Below are 17,477 nucleotides of genomic sequence, written 5' to 3'. Positions count from 1 at the left end.
TTGAAGGAGCTGAATGTAAAATGTTAGGTATGCTGAGTATTCTAACTAACACCCGTATGGGGGAGGCGATCGTGTAAGCATGTTTTGTTTCTACCGAGCTCTGGTAAGTTCCTGTGTGGACTACGGCTGCTTAGCTTATTCGTCGGCGCGGGCCACTGCTGTAAGATGCTCGATGCAGTATGTCATTCATTCATCCGTCTTGCAATGGGACGTTTCGGTCAAGCCCTGTGGTAAGTCTGCTGATGGACAGTGTGAGCCATTTCGTGTAATAGATGGATGCAAATGATATTCTGATATGTGGCTAGCATTAAAGCGCAACCAATTCATCCAACCTTTAATGTGGTATTCTTCAATCAGCATGTTAATAACATTTAGGAATAGCCTAGATCTACGGCTCCGCTAGGCATCACAGCTGGGGGATCCCCAGCTATATTGGAATTTCAGGCTTGTTTCCAGCCTCCTTTCATTTCAAACGATCTTGTCTGTTTTCTAAAGAGGGTGGTTCATGATGAGTGGCAAAGTGAAGGGGATGCTAATATTAATAATAGATTTCATCCGATTAAGAACACTGTGTCGCTGTGGAGCTCCTCATGCAGAAATAACTATTGAGAAGATGTTATTACATTTGCAAATAGGGCGCACTAGCTTCACTCATGGATATCTGATGACACAAATAGATGTACCTGCTTATGGACTGGCAAGTAACAGTGGACCACATCCTTGTGGATTGTATCTTGTTATGCGGAATCGCATTGCAATTTTAAACTGGGGATTAACACGCGAACTATTCTAGGGAATAATGAAATGTTGTTAATCTTATGTTTTACAATTTCTTAGAGGCATTTGTTTATATTCAGATATTTGAATTACTGTGTTTTAGCTACTTAAGCCATTTGCCTTAAAGCATATGGTAATTTTATTATTTTAATTGAGAAACAGGCATTTTCCTTTTAAGATGTATGTATTTTACGTCGGTGGGTTTTAGTATTTAATTGTCAATTTTTACATTTATCTAAGTACAACCAATATATCGTGTCTGAATGATGATCTTGCAAAAGCATTTTTCTCCCAGAAAAAATCCTTATGCGATTTACTTTCAGTACATTTACTTAAGGGCTTTTGATGCTAGCGCCTTTCAGAATAGCAGGAATGTACCAGATGGGGCCGTAGTTTTAGAAAAGTGCAATGCACTCCCTTTACATAGGAAATCATATGCGCTCTCAGTAGGCCAATAATTGTGAGACGTGAAGGAAGTAAGGTTAGTGAATCTAGGTTTTGCAGATTCTTCTTCTTTCTCTTCATTTTCTTCTTATATTGGATCGGTTCACTGACGTGGAATGTTCTTCTTCTTCGTGCCTGACTCTATGTGTTTTTTGGTTGTAAATATTTATAACTGTGTCCATCGGTCAAGCGAACCGATTTCAATTTATTAAATGTACATGTAAGTATTTTTTCTGTTGTTTTTTTTAAAGAGATGATCAAAAATGAAAACTTCTGGAAAAATATTTTTAACTGCATTTATTAAATATTCACAAAACAAAACAATAAACATCATATAATATTGCTAATATTACATTTAAAAAAAAGACAAGTGATGTTATATTATAATTAAGTTGTTAGTAAGTTACATTAATATAATAATTGTTATAAGATGTGCGTATAATTCAAAATTTCTTTGGTTTGCTATTTTTGCTAACAGAACTTATGAGTTCTGTTAGCAAAAATAACTGAATCAAGAGTTATGTTAATGGATTTTGTACAAAAGCTTAAACAGCTTTAAGAGGCTTAAACATATGCTACAAGAAATTTTTTTATCCAGGTAACAAAAAGCCATTTGAGGTTTCTACGATATTGATTTCTGAGGTTTCTAAATATCGGTTGAACATTATAAACCCCGGAAGATATTTCATCACCGGTTGGTGTAATAGATGGTTCACATTACATATATTTTTATTTAAATCGCTGACAATAAAGATAGAAATGGTAACAAGTTTTTTCTGAAAATTTTCAATTCTCTTTGATTAAAGTTACTTTATCATCGGGTCGGTTAATCGGTAAAACTATTAAAAATTATAATTAATGATATATGTAGAAATTACATTCTGATTATATCAATTAAGTTTTCATAAGCCTAAGAATCATGTAATCCATAATAAAAATACAAAATCCAACTAAGATAGTGATATTTCTTGTGGCATTAAAAATGAAAAAAAACAGGTTTAGTTGTATTCGCAATCTTCTATGAGAAATAAAGATTAAGACTATCAATTAATTAAAATTTTTATGTGAAACAATAGTAATTTAGTCAACAATTAAATAGAAATAATTGAAAAAAGTTTATGTGAAGTGTAGCATTTTTATGGTACTAAAACATGAATTATACAAAAAACAGAAAGAAAAAAGAATATGAGTCTTTTTTAAAATTAAATGAAGATATCTTTAAAAACTAAAGAGAAAAATATGCATGTCAAGAATCATGTAAAATCAAAGTACATTGAATTGTTTTTTATTTAGTTAGTTTGATAATTGATAAAAGCTATAAACACAAAATAACTGTCTACTATTACTAACTTCTATTCTTTTAAAACTAAAATATCTATTACAAAATTTGTATAAAATTAATTTTATCATTCCAAAAGTAAAAAAAAAAAAAAAAAACAATGTAATTTATTTTTCCTAAGTTATTACTATGTTCATTCTAGAATGAACCATGCCCATTCTAGAATTCTTCACTCTACTGCAGTTTTCATTCTGGCAACAAGTGTGTTGGTAGCTGACTAATTACAACATATTTTATTACGACTTGTGATTTGTATAAAAATGACAGAACAAAGGAATTGCAATAAATTTTGTATTAAATATAAAATAAAGTGCAGTGAAGTGATAAAGATGTTACACAAGGATTTTGGCAAGGATATTACTTACACTGGCATAAATGATTTCAAGAGGCTGTGAAGACAACAACATGGTCGGAAGTTCTAATCGCTGATGACTCAGAATTACTCAAATATATAATGGGCGATGAAGATGACGTTTATGATATTGAAATGAAGGTCCGATTATCCTGATGGAAGCTTTCTGGAAAATCAATATTGAAAAGGGCAAGTGAGTTCAATTGAATAAATATTAAGGTTCTCCTTGCCTTTTTTCAATTACAATGGCATAGTCTATTAAATTCTTACCACACGTTTGTACAATCATCACATAGTGCTACTTAGCATAGTTACATGATATTTATGTGAGGCAATCTGAAGAAGATTTCTCAGTCGTAAATGCAGATAAACAATTGTTGGATTTTGCACCACAAAAATGCACCGACTCACATTTAAAGAGACAAATTGATGTAGAGAAAAAAGGATTTTTATTGAATGACAATGAAACTTAATACTTTTCAACATAGTGTCCGGCAACATTTAGGCTCTGCAAGCTTTCTGATTCCTGCAGCGTACAAGTCTTTATCTTGCCGTTTGAACCACTCATGTATTACATTTTTTACCGCTTCATTGTTATCGAAATTCTTGCAGTATAAAAAGTCTTTGAGTGGGCCGAACAAATGAAAATCAGATGGGGAGACGTCTAGGAGCAACACCTCCCCGCCCAACTTCTTGAGCGTTTCTCCCATTTTCTGAGCAATGTGGGGTGCACACGTTATCATGCAAGAGAATCACACCTTTTGAGAAAGCGCCCTCATATTTTCACCTTATCATGGGTTTCACTTTCTGTTGTAGCATGTTAAAATAATATTTTCTCTACATCAATCTGTCTCTTTAATTATTGAACATCCCTTGTATTTAGCAAAAAATAATATCGTACAGATGCTACAGCCTTCGTATTCTCCAGATGTGGCACTCTGCACAAATACAGACTCTTTCTTATCTAACTCTCAGGAAAGAGTCCTGCGACTCTTTCTTATCTCCCTGATTAAGGGAAAATTAAAACGACAATTTGTAACAACAGATAAAATAAAGAAAAAAAATTGCTAAGTTAACTTGATTGAATAAAAAATTCTTTCCATAAATATGGAATATCATCAAGATATTTGCTTTAAGGCAAATCTATATTTGCCTTAAAGCCAATAACGGCAACATGACTTCTAGATTAAGAAAATCCATCTTACACCTTTCCCTCTTTCATTTTGCTACGTAAATTATGAAGAAAATTCATCAGATAAATATTTTTCATATAATTTTAATTGACTAATAAATCCTGGATTCGGTTTGATCAGATTACGAGATTTTTTAACAAATTCATAACTTTCATCAAACGTCATTTTATTTGTTTTCATTATATAAGCGATAACAATTGTTGCAGAACGTGATATACCGGCATTACAATGAACAAAAATATTTTCATTATTTTTATTTATAACATTATTTATAATGTTATACGATTCTTCGAATGTATTTAGAATATTAAATTCTGGTATATCAAATGCCTCTATGAAGTAATAGTTTATTTTATGAAATTTATTAACTTCAATGCCTACACTTAGTACGTTATTTATTTTATAATTCTTTAACAAATTAATATCTTGTGTAACATCTTGTGAACCCATATATAAATTTGGTATTATTTTAGCGACTTGTAGATCTGGTTTTGTATCGATTATATAGCCTATACCGGTTGCAGATAGATGATTAATAGTTATGCCATTTTCTGTTCGATTTTCTTTAATTATATCACCAGAGATTGTTTTAATAATTGTTTCTGTATGGGTTAATTTATTTTTCTTTTCTTTTATTTTATCTAAAAAACTCATTATGATGATACTTCTTGTAAATATAAAGTAAGAAACAACAAAAACTCATCAAAATAAGTTAGTAACTAAATAAATTAATACGATCGCTAAAATGTTTTTTCCAATTGAAAATCACGTACAAGATAATTTAAAATAAAATAAACTACAAAAATATATCTCAGGATATAAATATTTTTTAAATAAAATAAAGAAATCTTTCTTGTAATTTTTTAATTCTTCAAAATTAATTCTCTTATTATTTAAATCCAGAACCTTCTGTATAAAGATGAGAGCACTACTACTGCAACAGAATATTCCAAAACTATAATACTAGTTCTAATTTTTGCATTATATTATTACAACCTTTTAAGATAGTTTATGTTATTAAACTGAGGAGAAATATCTTACGATAAGGAAACCACAGAAACTTTATAACTATAAGGTAACTATAGAAACTTATCTTATGAGATATAAAAAATTAATTTGTATTTTCTGACATGTAAATTTTATTAAGAACAAAATTACAAAAATGTTATTTAATAAAAATAAATATCCTTTCTTGTAATTTTTATTTTAATTGGTTTTAAATAGTTATTAATGATAATAGGTCAGTAAATCTATTACTATTAAATCACTGTGTGATCACACACGTCTTTTTTCAGTTGTACATACTTTTTTACATTACATACTATACTCTCGTGCAATCTGAATAAATGGTTATGAAAATACTCAATTACTCTTATTTTTAAAATGTATATCATCAAATGTAAATCATGCAATTCACATTTTTAATATAGTTATACAGTACTTTTTTAATATAGTTTTGAAAATCATATACCTAAATCGAAATGTAAAATTTAAATAAATGAAACTACAGTTCAGCTAAGTAAACTGGTAATAATAAATCTACAGATTTCTATAATATTTTTTTGTTATTAAATTTTCTTTAACATTTTTACTTTTTAATTCCCTTTTTTCTAATAATAGTTTTTCATTTCGTAAATTAATTTTTTCATTAATTGTTAATCCAACTAAATCTTTTGGATTCGTTTTAATATCGCTTGACTTAATCACCAATTCTTTTTCTTCTTCGTTTTCAACCGGTTCGATTAAATCTTCCTTATTATAGATAATATCTGTTAGATATAAACCGTACGATGGAACTATACCAATAGAAGTACTTTTCCAACTATCTGCTGATGGATTGTCAAACATATACTTTACATCATCATAATTTAATTTACCGCTTGCAACTGCTAAAAAAGTCGTTACCATACGACGTACCTGAAAAAAAAACAAAACACGATATTCATTTATAAACTGGAACAAAATATGTATAAAAATATTTCAGTTTAAAAAAGAAAATGATTTTATTAATTTTAAAAAGAACATGCAGGGTTTGACTTCTGAGATTGCTGTTACTGTAAGAAGACTAGGTGGTAAAATAAGATTGGTTACAAATAATGTATATTTAATTTGCTTAAAAAAATATATATATTATTAATTTTAAATATTTAAAAAATGGATTATTCAAAATTCATTAGAATTATGAAAAAAAATCTGCTGTGGATACCACATGACTTCCTTGAATACCTATTAAATTACAAATACATATTTTTGCTGCACTTCATTTAAACTTATTTCATTTGAAAGTGAGATACGATACTCAGATTCTTTAATAAAGTGGAAAGTTACAAGATTGCTGAAATATTAGTTTTTATTAAAATGAAATATTTATACAGTTATTAATTCAACAATATTACATGAAATATTAGGATAGAGTAAAAGTCCCTTTATTACTCGTATTATTAATCTGTATTATTTGTATCTTCACGAGTTGCTGATAAACAAAAGTTTCAGATTTCTGGTGTGTCATATAAATAAAAGTCGTATAATTAAACTATTCCGTTTAGTGAACTCTCTGTATACTGGTTCCAAATGTTAACTTCGACCTAACTGTGTTAAATATTCAGTTTTTATTATTGGATTATTTGGTGAATAATCAAAAATGAAAAAGAAACAATCATACAGGAAAAAGAAAGATAACATGAGAAATATATCTCACAAAATTACAAGAAGATGAATATGAAGAGGAAGAAAATGTTATGAACAAGGGAAGAATAAAAAAATTTAGAGAAGATTATACATTTAAAGAGGAACAAAATGTTAAAACCAAAGAAAGAATAAAAAGATTAACAGAAGATGATAAATATAAAAAGGAAGAAAAAATTAAGACCAAGGAAAGAATAATAAGATTAAAAGAGGATGATAAATATAAAGAGCGAGAAAATTTGAAAACTAAAGAACGTTTACACAAATTAAGATCAGAAGAATTATATCAGACCAAAGAGCGATTAAATGATCGGCAACAAATGAAAAAAATGATATCAACTCCGACTTAGGAAGAATATTGTCCGACAATATCAGAGGAGTAATGAACTAAAAGATAAGAATTTTTGCTATTTATTAAAGATCGGGCATATATGCCTCAGTGTATATATTTTGTTCTTGTGAGGATATATTTTCCGGTCACTCTATAATTAACTTCAATGTAGATGAAATTAAACAGAAATTCCAGAATAATTAAATAAAATTAAGTAGAAAATACAAAAATAATTCTAAATTATAATTTTCAATTAATATTAAATAATCAGATGTTTCACCAAATCTATTACATATACACATATGAAATGCCTATTAAATTATATTTACATATTTTTAAAAGTACATAAAATTTTATTTCACTAATCATTTTTTTTTATTATCATTGAATTATTACTTATTGCAAAACTTTTTTTACAATCACGGGCTAATAATTATTAAATCAATATTATTAAATGAAAAAAAAATTTTTTTTTAAATAAATAAAAAAAAAACAAAAGGAGATGAAGTCTGATTCAAACCGATGTGCCTTCCCTTTTAAGATCAAAATATTTCATTAATCAAAATGTTAATTTCCATTGCAATCAAAAAGTAACGTGCACAACTAGATGTTACAACACTGCTAAATCCAAAATTTCAACAACCTAAAGTTAATTGTTTTTGAGTTATGTGAGATACATGCATACATACAGATGTCACGCCGAAACTAGTCAAAATGGATTCAGGGATGATCAAAATGGATATTTCCGTTGAAATATGAAAACCGAAATGTTTCACCATCACAATACTTCCTTTATTTCGTACAAGGAAGTAAAAATTTTGAATAAAATATGTAACGAAATAAAATATATAACTTATTATGTCCATGGATCTAATTCTTTTACATTTAATAAATAGCATGTCCAGTGAAGAGGTATAAGCTTTTGATTCTTTTATATATAAGTACCCTTGCAGTTTTTTTTAATTGATGTCTTATTGAGGGACAAGAAAATACCAAAGGAATAGAAACCGGCATATATTAATTCAATATGTAAGAAAGGAGCTAGAACATACTGTAGGAACTATAGAGGGATAAGTGTCACATTGTCTATCAGAAGGTTGTATGGACGCATTGTAAGAATGAGAATAAAGAGGGAGATAGTGATCGGAGAGGATCAGGCTGGTTTTACAGCAGGAAGGTCATGTTTGGATAATATCTTCACTCTGAGACAACTTTTAAGAAAAAGTATAGTTAGAATGTTGGAGACCCATGTACACCTAGAAAAAACTTACGACACGGTGCTGGTGAAGAAATTGTTTGAAGTTAGTAATCGTGGTCTTCATCCAACTTACATAATAGCAATTTATGACTTATAGGAATCAAGTAAGCACTTTTGAGAAAACATCTGTCAAAGATTTTTAAAGTAAATAAGGGTTTACGTCAAGGTTGCTGCCTTTTTTCCGATCTGTTGGATAAGGTTTTGGAAGAGAATGGCAGAAAAATGTAGAAGGATGGGAGTAGAGGTGAATGGGGTGTACATGCATATATATATATATATATACACGAAGGTATGTCAATTATTATCTGCAATTTAGTTACATTTTTGTTTATGTTTGTAGTACTGTCGTGTTGTGTAGATGACGCATGCGTGGTTTAATTGTTTTTGTCTGTGCAGGTTTAATGCTGCTAGGTTAGTTCCATTATCGCTGCCCTGTTGTTAACCGTGGCTGCTCCACTGGCTGCTGTGACACGGTTTGCACCAAAGAAGAGCTGTTTTTGTGGTCGGAAGGTGTATCAGGGGCTGAAACTCATCGAAGACTTTCGTACTTTACAGTACAGGATCAGTATGTTGCTGCAACAGAGTGTCTACGAATGGATTGAAAAATTAAAAAATGATCACACAAGTGTTATGCACGACGAAGGAGCCGAACGACCGTTTACCGCTACAAATGAGGAAAACATTGGTTGTGCACGTGACACGGTTTTCTTAGACAGACGAATAACTATCGATGAACTGGCAAATTGTCTGCAAATTAGTCACGGTTCTGCCTATGAAATCATCCACAACAAACTTGGGTTTCATAAAGTCTGTACAAGATGGGTCCAAAAACAACTCACACAATCGTATAAACAAATGTGCTTGGGATCTGCTAAAAACATTTGGATCGCTGTCGTAATGAACAGGACATCTTCTTAGACAGACTCATTACTGGTGACAAAACATGGATCCATCATTACGAGCCGGAGAGTAAACGACAGAGTATGGAATGGAAACATCCAAATTCGCCCTGCAAAAAAAAGTTCACGGCCCAACCATCCGTAGGAAAACTGATGTTTACAGTTTTTTGGGACTCACAAGGCCCAGTACTGGGAACATTATGAGGAAAGGGGCACGACAATAAACAGTGCGTGTTACAGTGAGATGCATACTGCCAAGCTGAAGCCTGCAATTCGAAACAAACGCCAAGGACTGCTTTCAAAAGGTGTTGTGTTGTTGCATGACAATGCCGATCCACATACTGCTGCCCACAGTGCTGAAATGCAAGGTTTTCTACCAATTCTCTTTGTTCTGCCTAAGTTCGCTTCTGCTGATATAAGAATTTCCTTTGTAACATTCTCCCATTCTTCTTCTAAATTTTCTACCTTATTTTTTTTACTCAGACCTCTTGCGATGTTCTCCTCAAAAATCTTCCTTACCTCCTCTTCCTCATTCCTCAAGCTTGTCTGAATTCCACCGATTCATCTGACACCTTTTCTTCAGGTTTTTAAACCCCAATCTACATTTCATTATTACTAATTGTGGTATACAATTAGTATTGCTATCAATATCTGTTCCAGGTTAAGCTTTGCCGTTGATGAGTTGATTTCTAAATCTTTGATTAATCATGATATATTCTATCTGATACCTTGTAGTACCAGTTGGCTTTTTCCTTGTGTATATTCTTCTATTGTGATTTTTAAACTGGGTGTTGGCAATGATTAAATTATACTTCGTCATAAAAACATACATAATATAAAAAACAGCAATGAAAAAATACTATTAATAAAGAAGTAAAATTTGAAAGCGACTGGCTTAGGGAAATAATAAAAATCTGTTTAAATTCATCAATAAAGTAATCTTTGTATACCTGTTTATATAAAAATGATTTAGCAGTACACTTAAAATCCCAATAAGTATAATTATCATCAACAGGAGATGGTAATAATGGTTTTCCTGGTGATAATTCAATACTTTCCAATGTTCTAACAGTATTTATCTCACCATCTAAGTACTTTCTCAATTTTTTATTGTGAATTGATGCCATAAACGTTCGAAAATCTTTTGTACCAACAAACAGTGGTAATACTTCATTAACTGCATCTAAATTAAATTCGGTATGCCTGAAACACATAAGTAATAATAATTATTTAGAATAACAGATTTTAGAATAATGCTAATTTCCACAGTAAAGTAATTACATTATTTTTGGTCCTTTATCCCGTAAGATCCTGGTTTAAATCCCAATAATACTTGATTTCTGTTAGCTATAAATATTATCTATCATATTCCAAATGAATAAGCTTTATAACTGGACCCAAGTAGTCATACCTCTATCTCTTTCTCTCTCTCTCTCTCTCTCTCTATATATATATATATATATATATATATATATATAAAGTGGCATACAGCATATTCAAAGGAGTGGTCTGTTTTGAAGAATGAACGTTTGCTAATTTTTTTGTGTTTTACTATTTAATTTCTTGAAAGTACTGTTCACCATTTTTGCGACTATGGAAAACAATAAATGGCAGCCATTTTGATTCAGTTTGTCAGCCCAAAGTTTATTATATCAAACCTTAAAGTTTATGTGACATAACCCTACCGATACCACTTAAAAGTTTTTGAGTTTCTCTGGGTGCTTGGGGTGTAGTGATACCATACCAAAAACCAGATAGTTTCAAAGTAGGAGCATTCGGTAAATTTCATTTTTATCTGTTCAATGGTTGAAAAAATACTGAAGTGATACTTTATTAATATCAGTACATACTGAACGAAATGATGAAAACCTCCTCGCTAAACTTTATAACAAATTTCTACAATGCACTTACAGCGAGTTTCATGCCATCTTTTTCTTTCATGTTTATATAAAAACTCTATTTCACATTTCAAACTACAAATAATATAATGTTAATGAAGAAAAAAAAACAGAATAAATTAATAAAACAAAAACTTACTGAAGAAAATGACATCTGCAGTATTCTGTTATTGGATAGGGGAGGTAATATTTCATATTTATAATATGAGGATCAACGTCAACATCGATATCGGGTTTTCTAATCGCAAATCTATATAAATAGCTACGTCTAACGGCATCTCTTCTTGAATTAAAGTCATCTTTTACTCTTTGAAAACTAAGTATCCTGTAACATAATAAAGAAATGAGTATTATATTTATATACACAGTGAGCCACATAAATAAATTCATGCGGATTAAATTCTGTTAACAGATGGAAAATTTTGATTTTGCACTTGGAAGCAATCAGCTGATATAATTACCATTTAAGTTTTTCTTCGCTTCAATTTTTACTTTCCTGTATAATAAGCCATTAACTTTATTGTACCTGCAGCAGCGTAGCCATAAAGTGAAAGTATGTAGAACGATTCAAAATCTTGGGTATCAAGATTTTTATAATGTCAATCTTTCAAGAATCTCTCAGTTTATAAAACAACACAACTTTTTTTAGAAATTTATGGAAGATTTACGTACATACATACATACATATTTGGCTCAACATAAATCCTATGAAAATCACTTAAAATTTTTTTATAAATGGGATGGGCATTCATAACATTAAATTTTGGACTAAATTAAAATTAATAAAGAGGAAGGGTAGTTTTCAAAATTGAAATTAAGATCACTACAATTCAGTTTTAGTGTATAATGAAAATACTTATTACATCAATTTAAAATGTTTTAAGTTGATCTGATTTCTAAACAGGTTTTCGTCTCTTATCTCAAAAACCCACAGACCAACAGATTTGAAATCTGAGTTAATGTATATGTCTGGCTTTGTGTATATGTACAAAGTGTTCCGGTACGTATTCCCCAAACTTCAGGTACTGATTCAGGACACCAAATGATACCATTCCTTCTGGATACCATTTTGTGATTGTCAGCAAAAAAAAAATATTTAGGAACGGGTAAACCTACTTTAATTAAATTTGGCACTTCTAAGACTAGTGCCTTACTGTACAAAATAATAATTTTTAAAACATCACCTTCAAAAATCAAATTAGAGTTAAAGACAAAAAAATTTTCTGAAAAAATGCATTTTATTCTTTGTTTTTTCAATTGCTTATGATTTTAACAGTGACAGTACCTTGTATCAGAGCAATATTAAATTATTAATATTTATTAATAAATGATTAGTTTGGATTCTAAGTCCAATTGTGTTAACTCATGTGGGGCTCGTGCAATAAATCAGGGTCAGATGATTAAATTTTTTACTTAAATACAAAAATTAATTAAAAAAATAATATAATATTATTTCATAATAATTTCAGTTAAACCAAACATAATATTTTTAATTATTAATTGTAAATTATTGCAAGAGAATTTACAGAGATGTATAAAAAAACAAAAAACTTTAATTCTATGTTTTTGAATATTTTTCATACAGTTAAACATTTAGAAAACATTTGAAACTTCATTAGTGAATATCAATTTGGGATCAATAACTAATAATTCTTTAGTTAGATGTACTAGGATTGTCCAAAAAGTAATGACTGCTTTGATGTAGAAAAAATCAAGATAAGAATTAAACAATTTTTATTTTACATTTACAGGAGCTGTTAAAATATATTTCAACATAGTCAGCACATAAATTCAAACACTTATCATAGTGTGATATCACTTTTTCTATGTATTCTAAGTGTATTGAACACTTCTGCCACCAAATTCTTCAACCATTCATCGACAACTTCCTTAAGCTTATCACATTATCTTGAAAATCCCTGCTTCCTAAAAACTCTTTCCGCTTGGAGAATAAATGATAAGTCACTAAGCACGAAATCAGAGCTTTATGGTGGATACTGAAAAACGTTTTGTAATCAAGGTCGATCGTTACAATTTCATCAGCTTTTTTCTTGAGTTCTTCAGTAATGAGGGACAGTACATCATCATGCAGATTTGTTCATCTCTTGTTAAACATAATACGTGATTTCCTAACTGCTTCATTCACCACATTCATTATAAACTTTCTTTATTTGTCTGTAAACTTCAATAGGCCAGAAGATTTTCGAACAAGCACTGCAGTTTAGCTCACATTGACCTTTGTAATGGAGGGAGTTCAATGACACACCCGCAATAGCCAGTGGGATCGGAGTCGCCTGCCAAGTCAACATTCTTTACTTTATGAACTACCCTCAAATTAAACGAAATTTTTAATTAAAATAATATTAAATTTTATGCCCATCCCTAAATTTTATTCACGAGAAGAGAAATTTTTTTTGATTAGTTTATACGCTTTCTCCATCTTTACTGAAATAAATTTTTATCTCATCCAACGCTATATAAGGAACACACATTTTATTAGGTAATGTTGAAAGTTTCAGCAGCTTAAAAACTACTGAAACTTTCGACTCAGATTGTCTGTTACGTTAAAAAACTTAACATACTTTACTGGTATCGATTTAGTATGCCTGACATGACACATTACTTGAACAATTTTATGACAATGAAACAGATACGTGTTTTGTAGGGATTAATGATGATAATTGTTTAGCAACTACCTCTCTTTCTTTTTCCTGTTTATCCTCAGGTAATTACCGTTCAGATAATACTTCAGAGGATGAATGAGAATGATATATATGAGTGTAAATGAAGTGTAATCTTGTACAGTTTCAGTTCGACCATTAATGAGATGTGTGGTTAATTGAAACCCAACCACCAAAGAACACCTGTTTCTACGATCTAGTATTCAAATCCGTGTAAAAATAACTGACTTTACTAGGACTTGAATGCTGGAACTTTCGACTTTCAAATCAGCTGATTTGGGATGGCGCATTCACCACTAGACCAACCCGGTGGGTTGTTTAGCGACTATCTATCTGGTCATGATTTAACGATCACAAGTTCATATGAATAGTCTTTCTCATATATAACTAAAACATTTACAGAAATCATAATAATTTACCTAATCGGACAAGAAATTTTACTAAAATAAAAATTGAGACTGACAATAATGTTATGTAAATGCCAATCTTTTAAGTCTAAGTCGATATGACCACAACTTCTTAAAGCATGTACTCCCGCATCAGTTCTAAAACAAAAGAAATGGTAGATTATAGATATATCTTATTTTTACAGTGTAAAAATATATTATAATACATAAATCATGCAAAATAATCGACAGGTATGTAATGTGATAGATAACAAAAGAGGAAATATCCCAAGATTTGTCAGAATAAACAAGAAAAATATTAAAAGAAAAGAGAAATATTTATATATAAACTATACGAAAAATTAAGATTAAGATAAGACTATAAGATTCAAAGAGAATCCACAGGAAAAACCTTGATCAAATCAGAAAAAAAAATTAAGAAAAGAAAGTGATTAAAATTATAAATAATAATAAACAAAATAAGAGAATACAATAAATAAAGCATTTAAAGGAAACGCACAAGAAGAGATAACAATATTGTTTATTTTATTAAATAAACAATGTATAAGTGTAGTTTTTTAAGTAAGACTAACCATATCATAAACTGATACATTATCAAAACCATATCATACATTGTTTATTTTATTAAATAAACAATGTATAAGTGTAGTTTTTTAAGTAAGACTAACCATATCATAAACTAATAACTATTTTGTGTAAATAAAATCCTTACTTTTATAATCAAAATATGTCTATTTTAATATAATTCCCATTGACATTCAAATGTTTCTGAGATGAGGCTTGACAATCACCTTGTTAAAGAAATTTGCTACTTGTTCCTTAGACAAAAGATAAAAGTCATATGGTGGTCAGGTTTATTTTATATATTAGATGTCTTATATCTTTTACCTAAGCTTTTGCAAATGCTCTGCCATGTTTTCAGCAATGTAAGGATTGATTCATGATGTCAACCCACCTGAACAAATTTTACAATTATTGGTGATATTATTAAATATTTATAAATTATTATGATGTTTATTTTTATCTTTCTTTTATCCCTTTTGAATATATCATTTTAAAAATTTTGTATTTTGAAAATACTACAAACAGTAACTAAGTGAAAATAATTCCGAATTTAAAAAATAATTCTAGATTCAATGGAGCTTTCGGAATAAACCAAAGAAAACAAATTGTTACTAACATACACAGTCACCAAATAAATGTATTGCCTCTCCTGGAATGTATGGATTAAACTGTATAAAATGCTCGATAATGTACTTTGGTCAAATAAATGCAGTTTCAGACAAAGTAGGCAGGGAATGGATATATACAACCAAAAAACTCATGAGACTGGTTTCTGTACACAAACTTATTTGTTTTATACAATTTAAATGTATCCATTTACAATGCGATATTCACCAATGTGTATATCACAATCTTATATAGTAAGTCAATATTATGTATATAATATTGACTTTCACAAAATTTATAAAAATAACATCTATTTCAGTACACAGTATCTTCCTCAGATATTACATACAGAAAACAAAAGCTTAAAAGTAAAATACAAAGAAAAAGGTAAATACATAAAACCAAGATAAATAACAACAACAGGTAGTGTAAACATGCATCAGTAATATATAAATTTAACAGTAAATACTATTGGTCAATTTAGAAAAAGGAGCGGCACTTACAATAAGATATGAAGCCGATCTCACATTTTTAAGTTTAATAATTGTGAATTACTCAAGTCATGAATTAATATTAACATAACTTGAATTACTCAATTGATCGTTTAAATGTAAATTATAATTTTTAAGTTTATTAATATTTTTTCAGTGGTATGGACTAGTGTAATCATGTGGTTACTGGTGATTTCATCTCCAGACCAGACTAATCTGGTTCATTATGATTTCAAGTTTAGATGAAAAGCTTATACAAAATATCGCTGAGTGCCCTACTGTAACTTCAATTCCCTGTAAATATTCTTCCATTGTACCATATATACATATATATATATATATATATATATATTTTTTTTTTTCATTCCTCTACTGTATAACTTTACCAGCTATATATGAACTCAATTAAAGGAATTAGAATAAATATTCTGGACAACCAACATTTATGTTGGGAAAACTTTGACAAACTCTTAGAACTTTAAATTACGTAATTATAACATTTAAATAAATTTATATAAAAACAAACCTGCTTGCATGATGTAATATTGGCAGTTGTTCCAATCTAAACCTTGATTTAAATGCTGTTTCAATTGTTTCTGCTACAGTTGGTACTGGATTTAATGCTTTTATTTCTCTTGGTATTTGACGCTGTACCCCTCTAATAGTTATACAAAAAAGCAGAAGAAAACATACTAAATTAATAAAATAAAAGAGAAAAATTTATCAACTTAATCACGATATAATTTTTATTTTATAGCTTTATTAAAAATAAAGTAAAATTAGAAGAGATATGTTTATTCACCATAAAATTTAGTTTTAAAAAAATCTGTCTATTCTCTAAATGAGCCGTGGGCCAACAAGATAAAAATGGAAGTATTAAGTACTAATGCATGTTTGAAGTCTTAGTAATAGTAATAAAAAAACGTATTATTTCAGTAATATATAAATGAAAATCATATTTAGAGGATGACAAAGACATATCTGCTACACCAGAATCAAAATTTCTGTAATTTTTATTTATATTGGTATAAAAATATAAGTAACAATATTAAAATTACATTACTATTACTCTAATTTACGTTAAAAAAGCATTCATTTCAAAGAAACCTTATTACTAATCATTTCATTAGCTTTTTTGAATAAATACGGTTTCAATGCAATACACTCATCTTAAACTAACCTAAAAATACAAAATTTACACGAATATTTTGAAGGAATTCAAGTAGTTCTTTTTTTAAATAAAATACCTAAATCCTGAGCCGATATAAGAAAAATACATCAAATATCGTTTCATTCTGTAAAAACTAGGTAAGTTATTAAGTATCGGCAAGTAACAATAGTATTCTCAATGCTGTTTACGTATAAACGCACGGCAGCAGTACCGATTTTTAATTCGTTTCTGAATTAAAAAAAAAAAAAAAAACCTTAATTAAAGTCAAAGTAAAAATACACATAGTATGTTTATAAAGAAGTCTATTGTGTCCATTTTTGTATTTTTTTCTGCAATCTAGATATAAACTACATCTGTAGTATACTATTTTTCGGCTTATTG

General features: G+C 29.3%; 1 protein-coding gene across 2 annotated transcripts; it reads right to left on the bottom strand.

Annotated features, from left to right (window-relative positions):
* Window positions 1-4,802: 4,802 nt before the first annotated feature.
* On the bottom strand, window positions 4,803-17,309 carry LOC142333627 (tRNA pseudouridine synthase A). Of its 2 annotated transcripts, XM_075380969.1 has the most exons (6): window positions 17,173-17,309; window positions 16,452-16,583; window positions 14,277-14,402; window positions 11,316-11,501; window positions 10,229-10,481; window positions 4,811-6,022 (listed from the first exon to the last, which is right to left on the bottom strand). In XM_075380969.1, the coding sequence occupies exons 1-6, from the start codon at window positions 17,217-17,219 to the stop codon at window positions 5,645-5,647; spliced, it is 1,122 nt and encodes a 373-aa protein (XP_075237084.1). In that variant the 5' UTR covers window positions 17,220-17,309; the 3' UTR covers window positions 4,811-5,644. The 2 variants fall into 2 exon arrangements, with proteins under 2 accessions (XP_075237085.1, XP_075237084.1); XM_075380970.1 differs by lacking the exon at window positions 14,277-14,402 and having other exon boundaries at window positions 4,803-6,022.
* Between the last annotated feature and the right edge of the window lie 168 nt (window positions 17,310-17,477).

This window comes from Lycorma delicatula, chromosome 13 (assembly GCF_047948215.1).
Source record: "Lycorma delicatula isolate Av1 chromosome 13, ASM4794821v1, whole genome shotgun sequence".
Classification (NCBI taxonomy): domain Eukaryota; kingdom Metazoa; phylum Arthropoda; class Insecta; order Hemiptera; family Fulgoridae; genus Lycorma; species Lycorma delicatula.
The sequence above is the reverse complement of the archived record's forward strand: the minus strand, read 5'-3'. Positions and strand labels throughout refer to the sequence as shown.